The sequence below is a fragment of the Garra rufa genome, chromosome 25 (genome assembly GCF_049309525.1).
Source record: "Garra rufa chromosome 25, GarRuf1.0, whole genome shotgun sequence".
NCBI classification, from domain to species: domain Eukaryota; kingdom Metazoa; phylum Chordata; class Actinopteri; order Cypriniformes; family Cyprinidae; genus Garra; species Garra rufa.
Genome location: NC_133385.1, coordinates 22,918,110 through 22,934,093, shown reverse-complemented (window position 1 = coordinate 22,934,093; position 15,984 = coordinate 22,918,110). Strand labels below are relative to the sequence as shown.

The following is a 15,984-nucleotide window of genomic DNA, read 5'->3' as shown; positions in this document are numbered from 1 at the left end:
AGCTGAGAAATATTTTTTCCACAATGATGCCTTTTGTACATCATCTTATTATCTTTTGGGAGACGTCTGTGTCATTTCTGGTCAAAAAAAAAAAAACTTGCTGGTTGAATAAAAGTAACTTTAAGTCAGAATTTGCCAGGGGTATGAATAATTTCGGGCTTGACTGTATACAGCCGTTCAAAAGTCTGGGATCAATAAGATTTGTAATGTTCTTTCTAAAGAAGTTTCTTATGCCCTTCAAGGCGTATTTATTTGATCAAAAATACAGAAAAAAACTGTAATATGTCTCCAGTGTCACATTATCCTTCAGAAATCATTCTAATATGCTGATTTATTATTAATGTTTAAAATAGTTGTGCTGCTTAATACTTTGTTCGATATTAAGCAGCACAACTTTTTTAGGATACTTTAATACATAAAATGTTAAAAAGAACAACATTTATTTAAAATAGAAGTATTTGTAACAATATAACCTTTTTTGTTACAAAGATGACCATTTAAGTCTGTGCTCAGTAAATTTTTATTCTTTCGTTTTAAAATTAATACTTTTATTCACCAAAGAAAGTGAAGACTTATATTGTTAGAAAACTTTTCTATTTTAAATAAATGCTACTAACATTTTATTGATTTGAAGAATCCTGAAAAAAAGTATTACATGTTCCAAAAAATAGTAAAGCAGCACAGCTGTTTCCAACATTGATAATAAATCAGCATATTATGATTTCTGAAGGATGTCACACTGAAGACTGCAGTAATGATGCTGAAAATTCAGCTTTGCATCGCAGGAATAAATTATATTTTAAAATAATATTTCACAACATTACTGTTTTTTTTTCTGTATTTTTAAGCAAATAAACAGCCTTGACAAGCAGAAAAGACTTTAGAAAGCTTTTAGATTTTTTTTAAAGATTTAGTTCCATGGTTCTCTCAATAAGTCAAGTCACCTTTTTTTAGCATTTCATTTTAGACAGTAGTGCCATTATTTAGTTCAAGTCAGTGTTGGTTCAGTTCAGATCAGTAACAGTGTGATGTTCATCAATAAGTACAATGGGGCTAAAAGCCGAAATATGATAATAATATCTCTCTTTTTGGAGGAAGGAGGCGAATCCATCACAATTTCTGTCATATACTCATCCTCGTGCCATGTCGCTCCAAACCTCTAAGACCTTTGTTCATCTTAAAGGAGTAGTTCACTTTCAGAACAAAAATTTACAGATAATGTTCTCACCCCCTTGTCATCAGTCGTAAAGAAATGATGTTTTTTGAGGAAAACATTTCAGGATTTCTCTCCATATAATGGACTTCTATGGTGCCCCCGAGTTTGAACTTCCAAAATGCAGTTTCAAAGGGCTCTAAATGATCCCAGCTGAGGAAGAAGGGTCTTATCCAACGAAACGATCGGTTATTTTCTAAAAACATTTACAATTTATATACTTTTTAATCTCTACATAGAGTACACACAGATCTAGACAAGATGAGCACTTGTCTAGAGTATAAGTATATGAATTGTTTTTTTTTTCTTTCAGAAAATAACCAATCATTTTGCTAGATAAGACCCTTCTTTCCTAAGCTGTGAATGTTTAGAGCCATTTGAAGCTGCATTTTGGAAGTTCAAACTCGGGGGCACCATAGAAGTCCACTATATGGAGAGAAATCCTAAAATGTTTTCCTCAAAAAACATCATTTCTTTTCGACTAATGAAAGAAAGACATGAACATCTTGAAAGGGGTGAGTACATTATCTGTATTTTTTTTGTTCTGAAAGTGAACTACTCCTTTAAGAACACAAATTAAGATATTTCTGATGAAATCCGAGAGCTTTCTGACCCTGCATAGACAGCAATGCTCTCTTCAAGGCCCAGAAAGGTAGTAAATACATTGTTAAAATAGTCCATGTGACCTCAGTGGTTCAACCGTAATGTTATAAGCTACAAGAATACTTTTTGTGTGCAAAAGAAACAAAAAATAAGGACTTCATTCAAACTTTTTTTTCTCTTTAATGTCAGTCTTTGACGCGTATTCACGAGAAAACCATGACGCGTGTGGATTTCTTTTACATGAACGAACGTCTTATGGGTTTGGAACGACGTGATTCATGACAGAATTTTCATTTTTGAGTGAATTATCACTTTAATAGTGATTAGTGCCGTTAGACACCCAGTCCAGCAGATGGCGCTCTTAACCAAAGACGCAGTCAATCGTCTCCCCAAAGCGTCGAAGAAGCGTTCGTCCCGCCGCCGCACAGAGCAACAAACCCAAACTGGCGTTCTGCACGCGAGAGCAACGTTCACTTCCGAAATAACATCCTACTTCAGCCAACATCACATCTGTGCTTTAATACTGTGACGCGTTTGAAGACATTTCGAGCGGATACAGCGGAAGTGTCACAGGAGGAGCAGTAAAACTGCCGTTATTCATTGAAACCCCCCGGTGAAGTCGGACACGCTGATGGCGGCGACAGTGGAGGAGCTCTACCGTAACTACGGCATCCTTGCCGACGCGAAAGAAGACCTCAGCAAAGTAAACAAAGCCTCACATCTCAGTGTTGTCCGTCTAGAAAAAAAAAGTACTCGTTATTATATCAGATATTCAGTTTGGGTGGGAGTTTATTAATTGAAAGTCTCGGGTTTCTACGCGGCCTCCTTTAACGTACTAGCACATTAGCGCTAATAGCCGACAAGAGATTTTGGTGTTTTGGGGTAAATACGCTAACAGGGCCATGTGCGAGCTATAAGGGCAACCGTGTATGCAGAAAGGGTTTATTCCGTTTGTATCTAAAGAAGTACGTTGGTTAAATTCAAGGTTTGGTGAAGAAAAAGTTATCACGTTTAGCGAAGGCTAATGTTACGCTTTGTACGTAACGCGTTTGTGAATGTGGGTTTCCGCAAACCTGTGCACAGAAATACTGATGAATGATTAACAGCCTGAGATAAACCTGCATCAGAAAGGATGAGTGAATTTACATAATGCAAATCTGATAGCTTTTTCCTTATTTTGGAAGCATTGATCTAAGTAAATATTTAGATGTTGTGTAATATCAAATGTAACGCATCATATTTAACACATCGTATTTATGTTATATTATTTATCGTTTAATTTGATTTTACTATATCCACTACAAGTTTTTAAAGGGGTCTCTTCTGTGAATCAAGCCTGCATTTGTTTGATCCAAAGTGCAGCACAAACTGTACAATTTTGAAATATTTTACTACTTAAAATAGCTGTTTTCTTTTTAAGTATATTTTAAAATGTAATTTATTCCTGTGATTTCAAAGCTGAATTTTTAGCATCGTCACTCCAGTCACACGATCTTTCAGAAATCATTCTGATATGCTGATTTGCTGTTTAAAAAACATTTTTAATATTATGTTAGAAGCAGCTGAGTAAAAAATTTTTTTTTTGATGAATAGAAAGCTCAGAAGAACAGCATTTGTCTGAAAAGGAAAACGTTTGTAATATTATAAATGTCTTATCACTTTTGATCAATTTAAAATGTCCTCCTTGCTAAATAAAAGTATTCATTTCTATGAATAAAAAAATAAATAATAATAATTCTGACTCCAAGCTTTTGAATGGTTTAAGGTATAATGTTTCTAAAGCTTTTATTTCAGATAAATGCTGATCTTGGGATCTTTCTATTCATCAAATAATCCTAAAAAAATACTCAACTGTTTTAAAAACTACTTCTAATAAGTAATTTTAACTATATTTTGTTAAAGTAAATGTAGCCTTGGTGAACATAAGAGACTTTTCAAAAATATTTAATTTTAATAAAAAAAAAAAAAATGACAGGTGTTATTACTGTTGTAACTCAATGTTTCTTCTATTAAATATATTAAACTTATTAAAATATATGACCCTGGACCACAAAACCAGTCATGGGGTAATTTTTTAGAAATTGAGATTTATCCATTGATGTATGATTTGTTAGGATAGAATAAAAATTTGAGATACAACTATTTGAAAACCTGGAATCCAAGGGTGTAAAAAAAAATCAAAATATTAAGAAAATTGCCTTTAAAGTTGTCCAAATCAAGTTTTTAGCTATGGTTATTACTAATCAAAAATTAAGTTTTGATATTTACGGTTGGATGACATGAGCTTTACTTAATATCCTAATGATTTTTTGTCATAAAAGAAAAATCTATGATTTTGACTCATGCAATGTATTTTTGGCTATTGCTACAAATATACCTGTGCCACTTAAGACTGTTTTTGTGGAACAGGGTCACGTATAAACAACATATTTATTAGAATCAATGGTAGCATCAATAGAAGTAATGTTAAAATTATCATAAAGAGATAAATGTATTATTACACTTATTTTTATCTATTTTTTAAATTGTTTTTCAGCACAAAGATGCTTATCAGGTAATCCTGGATGGTGTTAAAGGAGGTCAAAAGGAGAAGCGACTGGCCGCACAGTTCATTCCAAAATTTTTCAGCAGTTTTCCAGAGCTGGCAGATGCAGCTATCAACGCACAGCTTGATCTTTGTGAGGATGAGGATGTATCTGTGAGTATATTATCATAATTTCAGAGATTTGCATGTTGTGGGTGTTGATACCAGAAAACAAATCTGTACATTGTTGTTCTTTTTTTCTTCTTTTTCTTTTTTTTTTTACTGGTTTCCTGACTATAGATCAGAAGGCAGGCTATCAAAGAACTGCCCCGTTTTGCATCAGGAGAGAATTTACCCAGAGTCGCAGACATCCTCACACAGCTGCTGCAGACAGGTCTCACATCTACTAAGATCCTGGTTTTTAGGCAGTTCTTGCATTTCTGCAAAAAATGAGTGCATCTAAACAGCATAACATGTTTTTCCAGCCATTTGAGCATAGTTGTTTCTTCTCATATTTTTCTAGATGATTCTGCTGAATTCAATCAAGTCAACACTGCTTTGATTTCCATATTCAAAATCGATGCAAAAGGTATCTGTTCATTGTACATTCAATGCTTTATGGATAGAATGTGTTTTCTGTTAATTCTACTTATGAAATACTGACTGTCAGCTGAAGTTATTATCCTCTTTGGCTCTGCCGTCTTTCTTTACAGGTACTTTGGGTGGCTTGTTCAGTCAGATCCTGCAGGGAGAAGATATTGTTCGAGAGAGAGCGATTAAGTTTCTCTCTACTAAGTTGAAAACAATGCCAGATGACACAATGACAAAAGAGGTGGAGGATTACATCTTCATAGAGACAAAAAAGGTATTATTCATATTTTTATTTTCCACACATACACTACTGTTCAGAAGTTTAGGGTTGGTTATATGCAAGCCTGCACTTGTATGATCAGTAAAAATAGTAATATTGTGAAATATTATTACTATTCAAAACAACTGTTACTTATTTGTGTGATGTAAAGCTGAATTTTCAGCATCATTACTCCAGTTTTCATTGTCACATGATCCTTCAGAAATCAGAAATAGTATGCTGATTTGCTGCTCAAGAAACATGTTATATAAGTTCTTCATGTGCTTGTTATATTTACATATTAGTTTCATATACACTACCAGTCAAAAGTTTTTGAACAGTAATGTTTTTTTTTTTTTTAAGAAGTCTCTTCTGGTCACAAAGCCTGCATTTATTTGATCCAAAATACAGCAAAATTAGAAATAATATTAAATATAATTTTACTATTTAAAATGACTGCTTTCTATTTGAATATAATTTAAAATGTAATTTATTTCTGTGATCAAATCTACTCAAATTCCTGTGAGCATCATTACTCCAGTCTTCAGTGTCACATGATCCTTCAGAAATCATTCTAATATGCTGATATGCTGCTCAAGAAACATTTTTTTTTATTATTATTATTATTATCAATATTTAAAACAGTTGAGTATTTTTTTTTTAAAGATCAGTTCAAAGATCAGCTTTTATCTAATATAAAAAGCTGTTGTAACATTATATGCTATACCGTTCAAAAGCTTGAAGTCAGGTTTTATTAAGCAAGGATGCCTTAATGATGTTCAAGACATTTATAATGTTATGAAAGATTTATATTTAAGATAAATGCTGTTCTTCCAAACTTTCTGTTCATCAAAGAAACCTAAAACAATTCTAGTCAGCTGTTTTCAACATAATTTTTTTTTTTTTTTTGAGCAACAAATCCTAATATTGGAATGATTTCTGAAAGATCATGTGACTGAAGTAATGATGCTAAAAATTCAGCTTTGAAATCACAGGAATAAATAATATATTAAAATAGAAAACAATTATTTTAAATAGTAAAAATGTTTCAACATTTTACTGGTTTTGCTGCATTTTGGATCAAATAAACGCAGGCTTGGTGAGCAAACTTCTTTTAAAAAACATTCAAATGTAGTTTTGGAAAATTTAAAAGGTTTAAATTTAATTACTTTAAAAATGCCATGCGGCATAACTATTAAATAGAAAGTAATAACACCATACACTTTATTTAAAAAAGAAAAAAAATGTATTTAAGTGTTCTGTCATGAATTGTTAATTGTTATAAATCAGTTTTTGAGGATTACACCACATGACATTTTACAACCTGAAGAGACCTTGTCGTTTTATATATATATATTATAGATTTTAAACTTCTTTTTGGCCTTGAATTGTTCTCACACTTGACCTGTCACTCTCTCTGGTTGTCTCAGGTCCTAGAGGATGTGACGGGAGAGGAGTTTGTGCTTCTGATGCGTATCCTGTCTGGCCTGAAGACCATGCTGACTGTAAGCGGGCGGCAGCAGCTGGTTGAGCTGGTGGTGGAGCAGGCTTTCCTGGAGCAGGCGTTAAACCCCGCAGATGCAGACAGCGTCGACCGGCTCCTGCAGTGCACACGCCAGGCCTTACCACTCTTTTCTGTGAGTGAAACCACAGCAACGGTCAGCAGTAATATTATAATATTTCTCCATTGATATTCAGCCATTAAATTTTTTCCACTTTCCAGATAAAAGCTGATCACTTTCTAACAAAAGCTTTGATAATCTTAATGAACTGTTCACAAAATTAATAAGTGCTAAGAGAAAAACTGATGCAGTCTTAATTTTATTTATATAAACATCATTTCACAGAACATTATTCACTTAATACTTCGTTTTTGTTTTTAGTGTTTTTACTTAATACTTTGTTTTTGTTTTTAGTGATTTTTATTTTTTTTCATCCTGTCTTTCATAAATATTACACTAGTTCTAATGCAAATCTAAACTTTTTTTTTTTTTTCTCTCCCCAGAAAAATGTACATTCTACTCGCTTTGTGACATACTTCTGTGAATTTGTTCTGCCCAACCTCAGTCTGCTCACCAGTCCTGTAGCAGAATTGGACATCCAGCTTGAGGTGTGTATCACTTGCTGGAATTCAAGTGGTCACAAATTGCCAGAAACCTGCAGAAAGCTTCTGCATACTAAGCTTGTATATGAGATTTAAAAAGCACGTTTTCGTGTAATACTTGTTTTTTTTGCCCAGATATTCGTAGAATGCTCGAAAATAAACTCAAGTGTTTTCTGCTTTACAGGTACTAAAGTTATTAGCGGAAATGAGTCCGTATTGTGGCGACATGGACAAACTGGAGGTCAATCTCAACATGCTGTTTGAGAAGCTCCTGGTAAAGGCATATGTTAAACTTCTGACCTAACGCAGGAATTTAGAAAGCTTTCCACTTCAGCCTGTTTGTCATCAAACATCCTCTCATGTTGTGGTTCTGTATCTCTCTGTCCCCAAACGTCACTAGGAGTTCATGCCTCTGCCTCCAGAGGAGGAGAACGGAGAGAACGCAGCTAATGAAGAGCCCAAGCTGCAGTTCAGCTACGTGGAGTGTCTGCTCTTCAGCTTCCATCAGCTGGGCAAAAAACTACCTGACTTTCTCATCGACAAAATCAGTGCAGAGAAGCTGAAGGATTTTAAGATCAGGTCAGATGTCATATTAATCATCAAAAGAACAATAGTGGTATTGAATGTTGTGCTATTAAAAACAGTTGAATCATCAGAATAATCTGTCGATTGATAAACATATAATCTGATTACTCGACTACTCGATTGATTGAAAAAAATGATATCTTTTATTTAGCAAGGATGCTTTAAATTGATCAGAAGTGACAGTAAAGACATAATGTTACAAAAGATTTCTATTTCAAATAAATTGTATTCTTTTGAGCTTTCTATTCATTAAAGAAGCATATTAAGCAGTTTAACTGTTATAATAATAAAAATTCTAATAATAAGATAATTGATAAATATTTTTGAGCAGCAAATCAGCATATAGGAATAATTTCTGAAGGATCATGTGACACTGAAGACTGCAGTAATGCCTAATGAAAATTCAGCTTTGCCATCACAGGAATAAATTACATTTAAAAGATATTAAAATAGAAAAAGCTTCAATATTCTGTTTTTACTGTATTTTGGTCAAATAAATGCAGCCTTGGTGACCACAAGAGACTTTTAAAGAATCTAATCTTGTTACTTTAAGAAGGGAAGGTGATATGCATTCAGATTTATTAATTTTGTTGTTTATTTCACAGGTTACAGTATTTTGCACGGGGACTCCAAGTATATATTCGACAACTGCGTGTTGCTTTGCAAGGCAAGACTGGAGATGCATTGAAAACAGATGAGGTATGACAATTCTTTTACAGTGATCTTTGCTTCATAGCATTTGGCTAGTTGTGAAGTTGAAAGTTGCATTTATAGAACCACTTTTTTTTTTGTCATAAGTTACCTAACGTGTTTTAAAAACACTGGAAAAGTATGATGATCTCATGTATTCCGTTTTTGTTTCTTCACAGAATAAAATCAAAGTCGTGGCTTTGAAGATCACCAACAACATAAATGTTTTAATCAAGGTAACATTCATGAATTCTGACAGTTTTTTGCAGTTTCTTTGGCAGTTTTATGTCAAATTTTGATCTCATTTGTTTTCCTCTATCTTCTCCAGGATCTGTTTCATAACCCTCCATCCTATAAAAGCACAGTCACTCTGTCCTGGAAACCGGTGCAGAAGACAGAGGCGGCAGCAGCAGCAATCGGGTATGTGTGCAGATCAACCTAGACATTCAGATCACTACGTTTAGTCTGCTTATTAATGTTTTTCCCATTATCTTTCTATCTGTATATCCTACAGTCAGAAGAGGCAGTCAGGAGAAGACATCGGGGCAACGGCGACAACAAAGAAGCTTCCCACAAATCTGCCCAGGAGGGACGCTCGACAAATATACAATCCACCCAGCGGGAAATACAGCGCCAGCATTGGGAACTTCTCATATGGTTAGTGGCTTATAAAAACATCACTACAGACCACCTTTTTTCTGTAATTAAGCACATTTTTTTGGGAAGTTATTACATAACATTTTGTTTTTATATGTGTACCACTGTTAGCTAACCATGTGAAATTGTCACTACCGAAACAAATTATTGGAGTTTCAGTAGTGACATCTTTGTTTTTATGGATGTTATCCAATGAAATTGTCACTACCAAAACAGTCACGACCAAAATATGTAGTCATTGTCAGTAGTTTTGTATTTTAGTGTTTTAATGTGTGGGTTAAAATTCTGTAATGTGATGTGGTCACTACCAAAACTTTACTGTCATTACTAAAAAACTACTAGAATGGCCCATATCACCACTGTCATCTGTGCCCTCAGAACAACGAGGAGGCTTCAGGGGTGGCCGAGGACGGGGTTTCGGAGGAAGAGGAAACAGAAGCCGAGGCCGAATTTATTAAGAGGACTGCATATGCTTCTATACCCATGCAACTGCGTTACCACAACACAACAATATCTGACAAAGTTTTTCCCGTCTGGTCCTTCCTGCATCTCACAGCCCTCCATCCATCCTTTTTCTCTCCACGTTTTTCTTTTTATTCTTGGGTGTGTTTTTGAGAATCCGTTCACAGCCGGTTATCCCATTGGTTACAAATGTGTGTGGGTTGTGCTTTTCTTTCTGGATCATCTTTGTGGAACAAAAAAACTGCCAAGGTGTATTTTCTTTTTTTAAGAGTTTTTGTATGGTCACATGCATCCTTTGTATCTTTTCTTTTTTAACTTTTTAATTTTTCAGAGCTTTTGTTGGATCAAGAATCACTGATTTGTAAGAAGTAAAAAAAAATATCCTTCTGAATTTTATCAAACTTGTGTGGGTCAAATCTTATGCTGTGTTTCTTATTTCATTACATAAATATTTAAGTTTGTAGGATGCCCCTAATGCCCTGATGTTTGTTTGTTAACTTTGTATTAAGTTAAAATATAGTTTTTTTTTTCCAAGATAAGTGAAATATTCCAGAGAAATTGTCCTTTTAGAGTAGGATTGCCTTGTCTTTTCAAACTATTACGAAAATAATTTAAGGAACCAATCGTTTTTCAAATATTGCTTGCATAGATTTGAGTTCACTTTCGATTTCAAACTTTGTGCATGCTTAGTTTGTAGAAGATATTTAAATGTTTTTGATTGAAGAAAATCAGACGTTTATGTATTACAGCTGTTGGTTTTCATTTCAAACAAGATTTTTCACCCACATTAAAACTTTTTGCCTTTTTCAACAGATTCTCATTGGTTCATTTAAATATAAATATTGGGGTAAATATTTAGTCAAAACCAAAGATGCCATGAATCTTCTGTTTAACATATTCACTATCAACATTCATGTGCTTATTAAGAGTTAAAGGAATAGTTCACACAAAAATGAAAATTCTGTCAGTAATTACTCACCCACTCATTCCAAACCCATAAGACCTTCATTCATTTTCTGAACACAAATTAAGATATTTTTGATGAAATCCGAGAGCTTTCTGACCCTCTGCAGTCAGCAATGGTGCCGCGGTCAAGGCCCAGAAAAGTAGTAAGGAAGTAGTCCATGTGACATCAGTGGTTCAATCTTAATTTTATGAAGCTACAAGAATACTTTTTGTGCACAAAGACAAAAATAATAACTCGTTGCTTCATAAAATTACGATTGAACCACTGATGTGGACTATTTTAACAACGTCCTTACTACCTTTCTGGGCCTTGAGTGTGTCAGTTGCATTGCCGTTTATGCAGGCTCAGAAAGCTCTAGGTAGGATTTCATCAAAAAATATCTGTACCTGTAGCTTGTATGGAATAATTACACCACTAGATGGCCATCCACGTCCAAAGACTGCAACCAAGAAAACAGATTTACATTCAAAAGCTGACAATTTAGGATATTAAGAAACGTAAACGTTTGTGTTGGAGTAAGTTTTAAGGGTAGAATAAAGGTTAAATACTATTAGCCTAACTTACATACATATAAATTGATAATTTCGGTCCTTAGACAATAAAAATACGCATATACATGATTAACACATGACTGTTTAAGGCGTTTTTGCTATGTTAGATGAAATAACCGCCTTGTGTGAGATGTATACCAAACACAACAAGACAGACGGATTTTAGGGTTAAATCCGTCGAGTTTTTTTTTTTTTATCACTTCAACAGGTATGTCCTACCGTGCTTTCCATTGAACGCTAGGTGGCGCTATCAGACCGCGGGAACTCAGCGTCTGGCGCTCGTGACTAGGTATTTCCTAAATCAGTCACTGTAGCTGTTCAGCTCCTCACGCACTCGCTGAAAGAGATAAAGTGAGTGAATAAGAAACTGATCGTGTTAGAGACGTGCTTTGCTTTTGGCGTTTACCAAGACCGGAACGATTAAAGAGCAGCACGACAACACAGACGGGACGCAACAGTAGGCGTCTGATAGTGATCGGCTATTTTTGTAAGACGTGATAAATCGATGGACCAATCAAGAGGTGGGCAAATAGGCTGGAACAACAAGCGTACGATATCAAACAATATGTTCATGCTACTGCAGTGAGCAGGTGGGGCAGTGGCTGTGGATAGAGTGGAAAACCACCACAACAAGTCGACTAATTAACGTTCTTTGCATTAACCACTGTACCAGTTTAAAACAGCCCAGATCCAGCAGGTCACCTGAGGGTTCACAGGTCTCTCTGTAGGGTTGTGAAGAGAAATTTGTTTTTTTTAGGAAGTCTTATTTAATAAAACACCGGAACCAACTAATTGTCATGACGCTGTTGTTGGGGTAACCGTTTTTGAACGTGCATTTTACTGCCGATACGAAAAGGCCAGCGTATTAAATATTTAGACATAGTTACATACATTGCTATTAACCACAGCACCAATACTGAATTCCCGAGCGAATGACTCTTACAAATCGGTTCTTTTTAGTTACTTGAAAAGGATACAGCGTGATCAGTGTAGTCTGACTCTTGAGCGAATTATTATTTGTAGTTATTTAAACGCATACAGCATGATCAATGTAGTTTGATTCCTGAGTGAGTTTTAGTGAATCAAATCCATACAGCATAGCAATTGTAGTCAGATTCTCCAACAAGTGACTTTTATGAAACAATTATTTTTTAGTAAATAATAAAGCATACAGCATGACGAAAGTAGTCTGATTCCCATGCAAATGATTCTTATGAGCCGGTTCTTTTTAGTGAATTAAAAGCATACAGTCCAATTCCTGAGCGAATGACTCTTATGAAGCAGTTTTTTTATAGGGAATTAAAAGCATACAGTGTGACCAGTGTAATCCGATTCCTGAGTGAATGACCCTCATAAACCAATTCTTTTTGGTGAATCAAAAGCATACAGCATGGCCAGTGTTGTCCGAATCATGATTTTCATGAACCGATTCTTTTTCGTGAATCAGAAGCATACAACGTGACCAGTGTTGTCGCGTCCCTTAGTGAATGAATTTAATAAACCGATACTTTTTCGTGAATAAGAAGCATTCAGCATGACTAGTGTTGTCCGATTCCTAAGTGAATGACTCCCATAAACTGATTCTTTTTTGTGAATCAAAAGCATACAGCATGACCAGTGTAGTCCGATTTCCATGTAAATGAGTTTCATAAAACAATTTTTTTTCGTGAATCAAAAGCATACAGCCTGACTAGTGTTGTCCGCAATCCTGAGTAAGTGAGCTTCATAAACCGATTATTTTTCGTGAATCAGAAGCATACAGCATGACCAGTGTTGTCCGATTCCTGAGTGAATGACTCTTATAAACCGATTCTTTTTGGTGAATCAGAAGCATGCAGTGTATCCAGTGTAGTCTGATTCCCAAGTGAATGAGTTTCATAAACCGATTCTTTTTTGTGAATCAAAAGCATACAGCCTGACTAGTGTTGTCCGCAATCCTGAGTAAATGAGCTTCATAAACCGGTTCTTTTTGGTGAATCAGAAGCATTCAGTGTATCCAGTGTAGTCTGTTTCCCAAGTGAATGACTCTCACAAACTGATTCTTTTTGGTGAAGCAAAAGCATACAGCATGACCAGTGTAGTCCAATTTCTGTGTGAATGAGTTTCATAAACCGATTGTTTTTCACGAATCAGAAGCATACAGCGTGACCAGTGTTGTTCGATTCCTGAGTGAATGACACTTTTAAACCAAGTCTTTTTTGGTGAATCAAAAGCATGACCTGTGTTTTCTGATTCCTGCGTGAATAAGTTTCATAAACCGATTCTTTTTCATGAATCAGAAGCATTTAGCGTGTCCAGTGTAGTCTGATTCCTAAGTGAATGATTCCCATAAACCAGTTCTTATTGGTGAATTAGATGCGAATTAGATGCATTCAGCATGTCCAGTGTAGTCCGATTCCTGAGTGCATGACTCCTATAAACCGATTCTTTTTGGTGAATCAGATGCATTCAGCATGACCAGTGTTGTGCGATTCCAGAGTGAATGACTCTCATAAACCGATTCTTTTTGATGAATCAGAAGCATTTGCTGTGACCACTGTAGTCCGATTCCTGAGTGAATTACTCTTATAAACTGATCTTTTTCATGAATCAAAAGCATGACCTGTATTGTCTAATTCCTGAGTGAATTACTCTCATAAACTGATTATTTTTAGTGAATCAGAAGCATTTAGCGTGACCAGTGTAGTCCGATTCCTGAGTGCATGACTCCTATAAACCAATTCTTTTTGGTGAATTAAAAGCATGCAGCGTGACCAGTGTTGTTCGATTCCTGAGTGAATGACTCCTATAAACCAATTCTTTTTGGTGAATTAAAAGCATGCAGCGTGACCAGTGTTGTCCGATTCCTGAGTGCATGACTCCTATAAACCGATTATTTCTGGTGAATCAAAAGCATACAGGACGACCAGTGTAGTCCGATTCCTGAGTGCATGACTCCTATAAACCGATTCTTTTTGGTGAATCAGAAATATACAGCACGACCTGTGTTGTCTGATTCCTGAGTGCATGACTCTTATAAACTGATTCTTTTTGGTAAATCAGAAGCATACAACATGACCAGTGTTGTCTGATTCCTGCGTGAATGAGTTTCATAAACTGATTCTTTTTGGTGAATCAAAAGCATACAGGACGATCAGTGTAGTCCGATTCCTGAGTGCATGACTCCTATAAACCGATTCTTTCTGGTGAATCAAAAGCATGCAGCGTGACCAGTGTAGTCCGATTCCTAAATGAATAACTCGTATAAACCGATTCTTTTTGGTGAATCAAAAGCATACAGGACGACCAGTGTAGTCCGATTCCTGAGTGCATGACTCCTATAAACCGATTCTTTTTGGTGAATCAGAAATATACAGCACGACCTGTGTTGTCCGATTCCTGAGTGCATGACTCTTATAAACCGATTCTTTTTGGTAAATCAGAAGCATACAAAATGACCAGTGTTGTCTGATTCCTGCGTGAATGAGTTTCATAAACCGATTCTTTCTGGTGAATTAAAAGCATGCAGCGTGACCAGTGTAGTCCGATTCCTAAATGAATGACTATTATAAACCAATTCTTTTTGGTGAATCAAAAGCATACAGGACGACCAGTGTAGTCCGATTCCTGAGTGCATGACTCCTATAAACCAATTCTTTTTGGTGAATCAAAAGCATACAGGACGACCAGTGTAGTCCGATTCCTGAGTGCATGACTCCTATAAACCGATTCTTTTTGGTGAATCAGAAATATACAGCACGACCTGTGTTGTCCGATTCCTGAGTGCATGACTCTTATAAACCGATTCTTTTTGGTAAATCAGAAGCATACAAAATGACCAGTGTTGTCTGATTCCTGCGTGAATGAGTTTCATAAACCGATTCTTTCTGGTGAATTAAAAGCATGCAGCGTGACCAGTGTAGTCCGATTCCTAAATGAATAACTATTATAAACCGATTCTTTTTGGTGAATCAGAAGTATACAGCACAACCTGTGTTGTCCGATTCCTGAGTGCATGACTCTTATAAACCGATTCTTTTTGGTAAATCAGAAGCATACAAAATGACCAGTGTTGTCTGATTCCTGCGTGAATGAGTTTCATAAACCGATTCTTTCTGGTGAATTAAAAGCATGCAGCGTGACCAGTGTAGTCCGATTCCTAAATGAATAACTATTATAAACCGATTCTTTTTGGTGAATCAGAAGTATACAGCACAACCTGTGTTGTCCGATTCCTGAGTGCATGACTCCTATAAACCGATTCTTTTTGGTGAATCAAAAGCATGCAGCGTGACCAGTGTAGTCTGATTCCTAAATGAATGACTATTATAAACCAATTCTTTTTGGTGAATCAAAAGCATACAGCATGGCCAGTGTTGTCTGATTCCTGCGTGAATGAGTTTCATAAACTGATTCATTTGTTGAATCAAAAGCATACAGTATGACCAGATTTGTCCGGTTCCCAAGTGAACATGTTTAATTAACTCTTTTTTTTTTCCGTAAATCAGAAATATTCAGAATCAGAAGCATTCAGTGTGACCAGTGTGGTCTGTTTCCCGAATGAATGAATCTCATAAATCAATCCTTTTTGGTGAATCAAAAGCATGCAGCATGACCAGTGTTGTCAGATTCCCAAACAAATAATAAGGTTAATAACAAATAATAACTCTAATAAGGTTCTTTTTAGTGAACACTTAATGAATCAGTCAGAGCAGTTACTGTTTTTATGTCGTATTTGTATATATAGTTAAGCATACACATTTGAGTGGTATTGCATGCAGATAAATGTTTATTTGCTT

At 35.4% G+C, this 15,984-nt stretch overlaps 1 protein-coding gene across 2 annotated transcripts; it reads left to right on the top strand.

The window, feature by feature from the left end:
• Positions 1-2,235: 2,235 nt before the first annotated feature.
• On the top strand, positions 2,236-9,822 carry api5 (apoptosis inhibitor 5). 2 transcript variants are annotated; one of them, XM_073831857.1, is made up of 14 exons: positions 2,236-2,519; positions 4,353-4,514; positions 4,641-4,734; positions 4,864-4,929; positions 5,054-5,205; positions 6,621-6,827; positions 7,196-7,300; positions 7,479-7,568; positions 7,695-7,873; positions 8,485-8,578; positions 8,749-8,805; positions 8,898-8,989; positions 9,084-9,226; positions 9,605-9,822. In XM_073831857.1, the coding sequence occupies exons 1-14, from the start codon at positions 2,448-2,450 to the stop codon at positions 9,682-9,684; spliced, it is 1,593 nt and encodes a 530-aa protein (XP_073687958.1). In that variant the 5' UTR covers positions 2,236-2,447; the 3' UTR covers positions 9,685-9,822. The 2 variants fall into 2 exon arrangements, with proteins under 2 accessions (XP_073687958.1, XP_073687957.1); XM_073831856.1 differs by having other exon boundaries at positions 6,621-6,848.
• Positions 9,823-15,984: the final 6,162 nt, after the last annotated feature.

Bases quoted from the DNA above. Each gene is read 5' to 3' on its own strand.
- api5 (XM_073831856.1), top strand. From the start codon at position 2,448: ATGGCGGCGACAGTGGAGGAGCTCTACCGTAACTACGGCATCCTTGCC. The intron at 4,515-4,640 runs GTGAGTATATTA...TCCTGACTATAG, and splicing joins GTGAGGATGAGGATGTATCT to ATCAGAAGGCAGGCTATCAA. The intron at 7,569-7,694 runs GTAAAGGCATAT...AAACGTCACTAG, and splicing joins TGCTGTTTGAGAAGCTCCTG to GAGTTCATGCCTCTGCCTCC.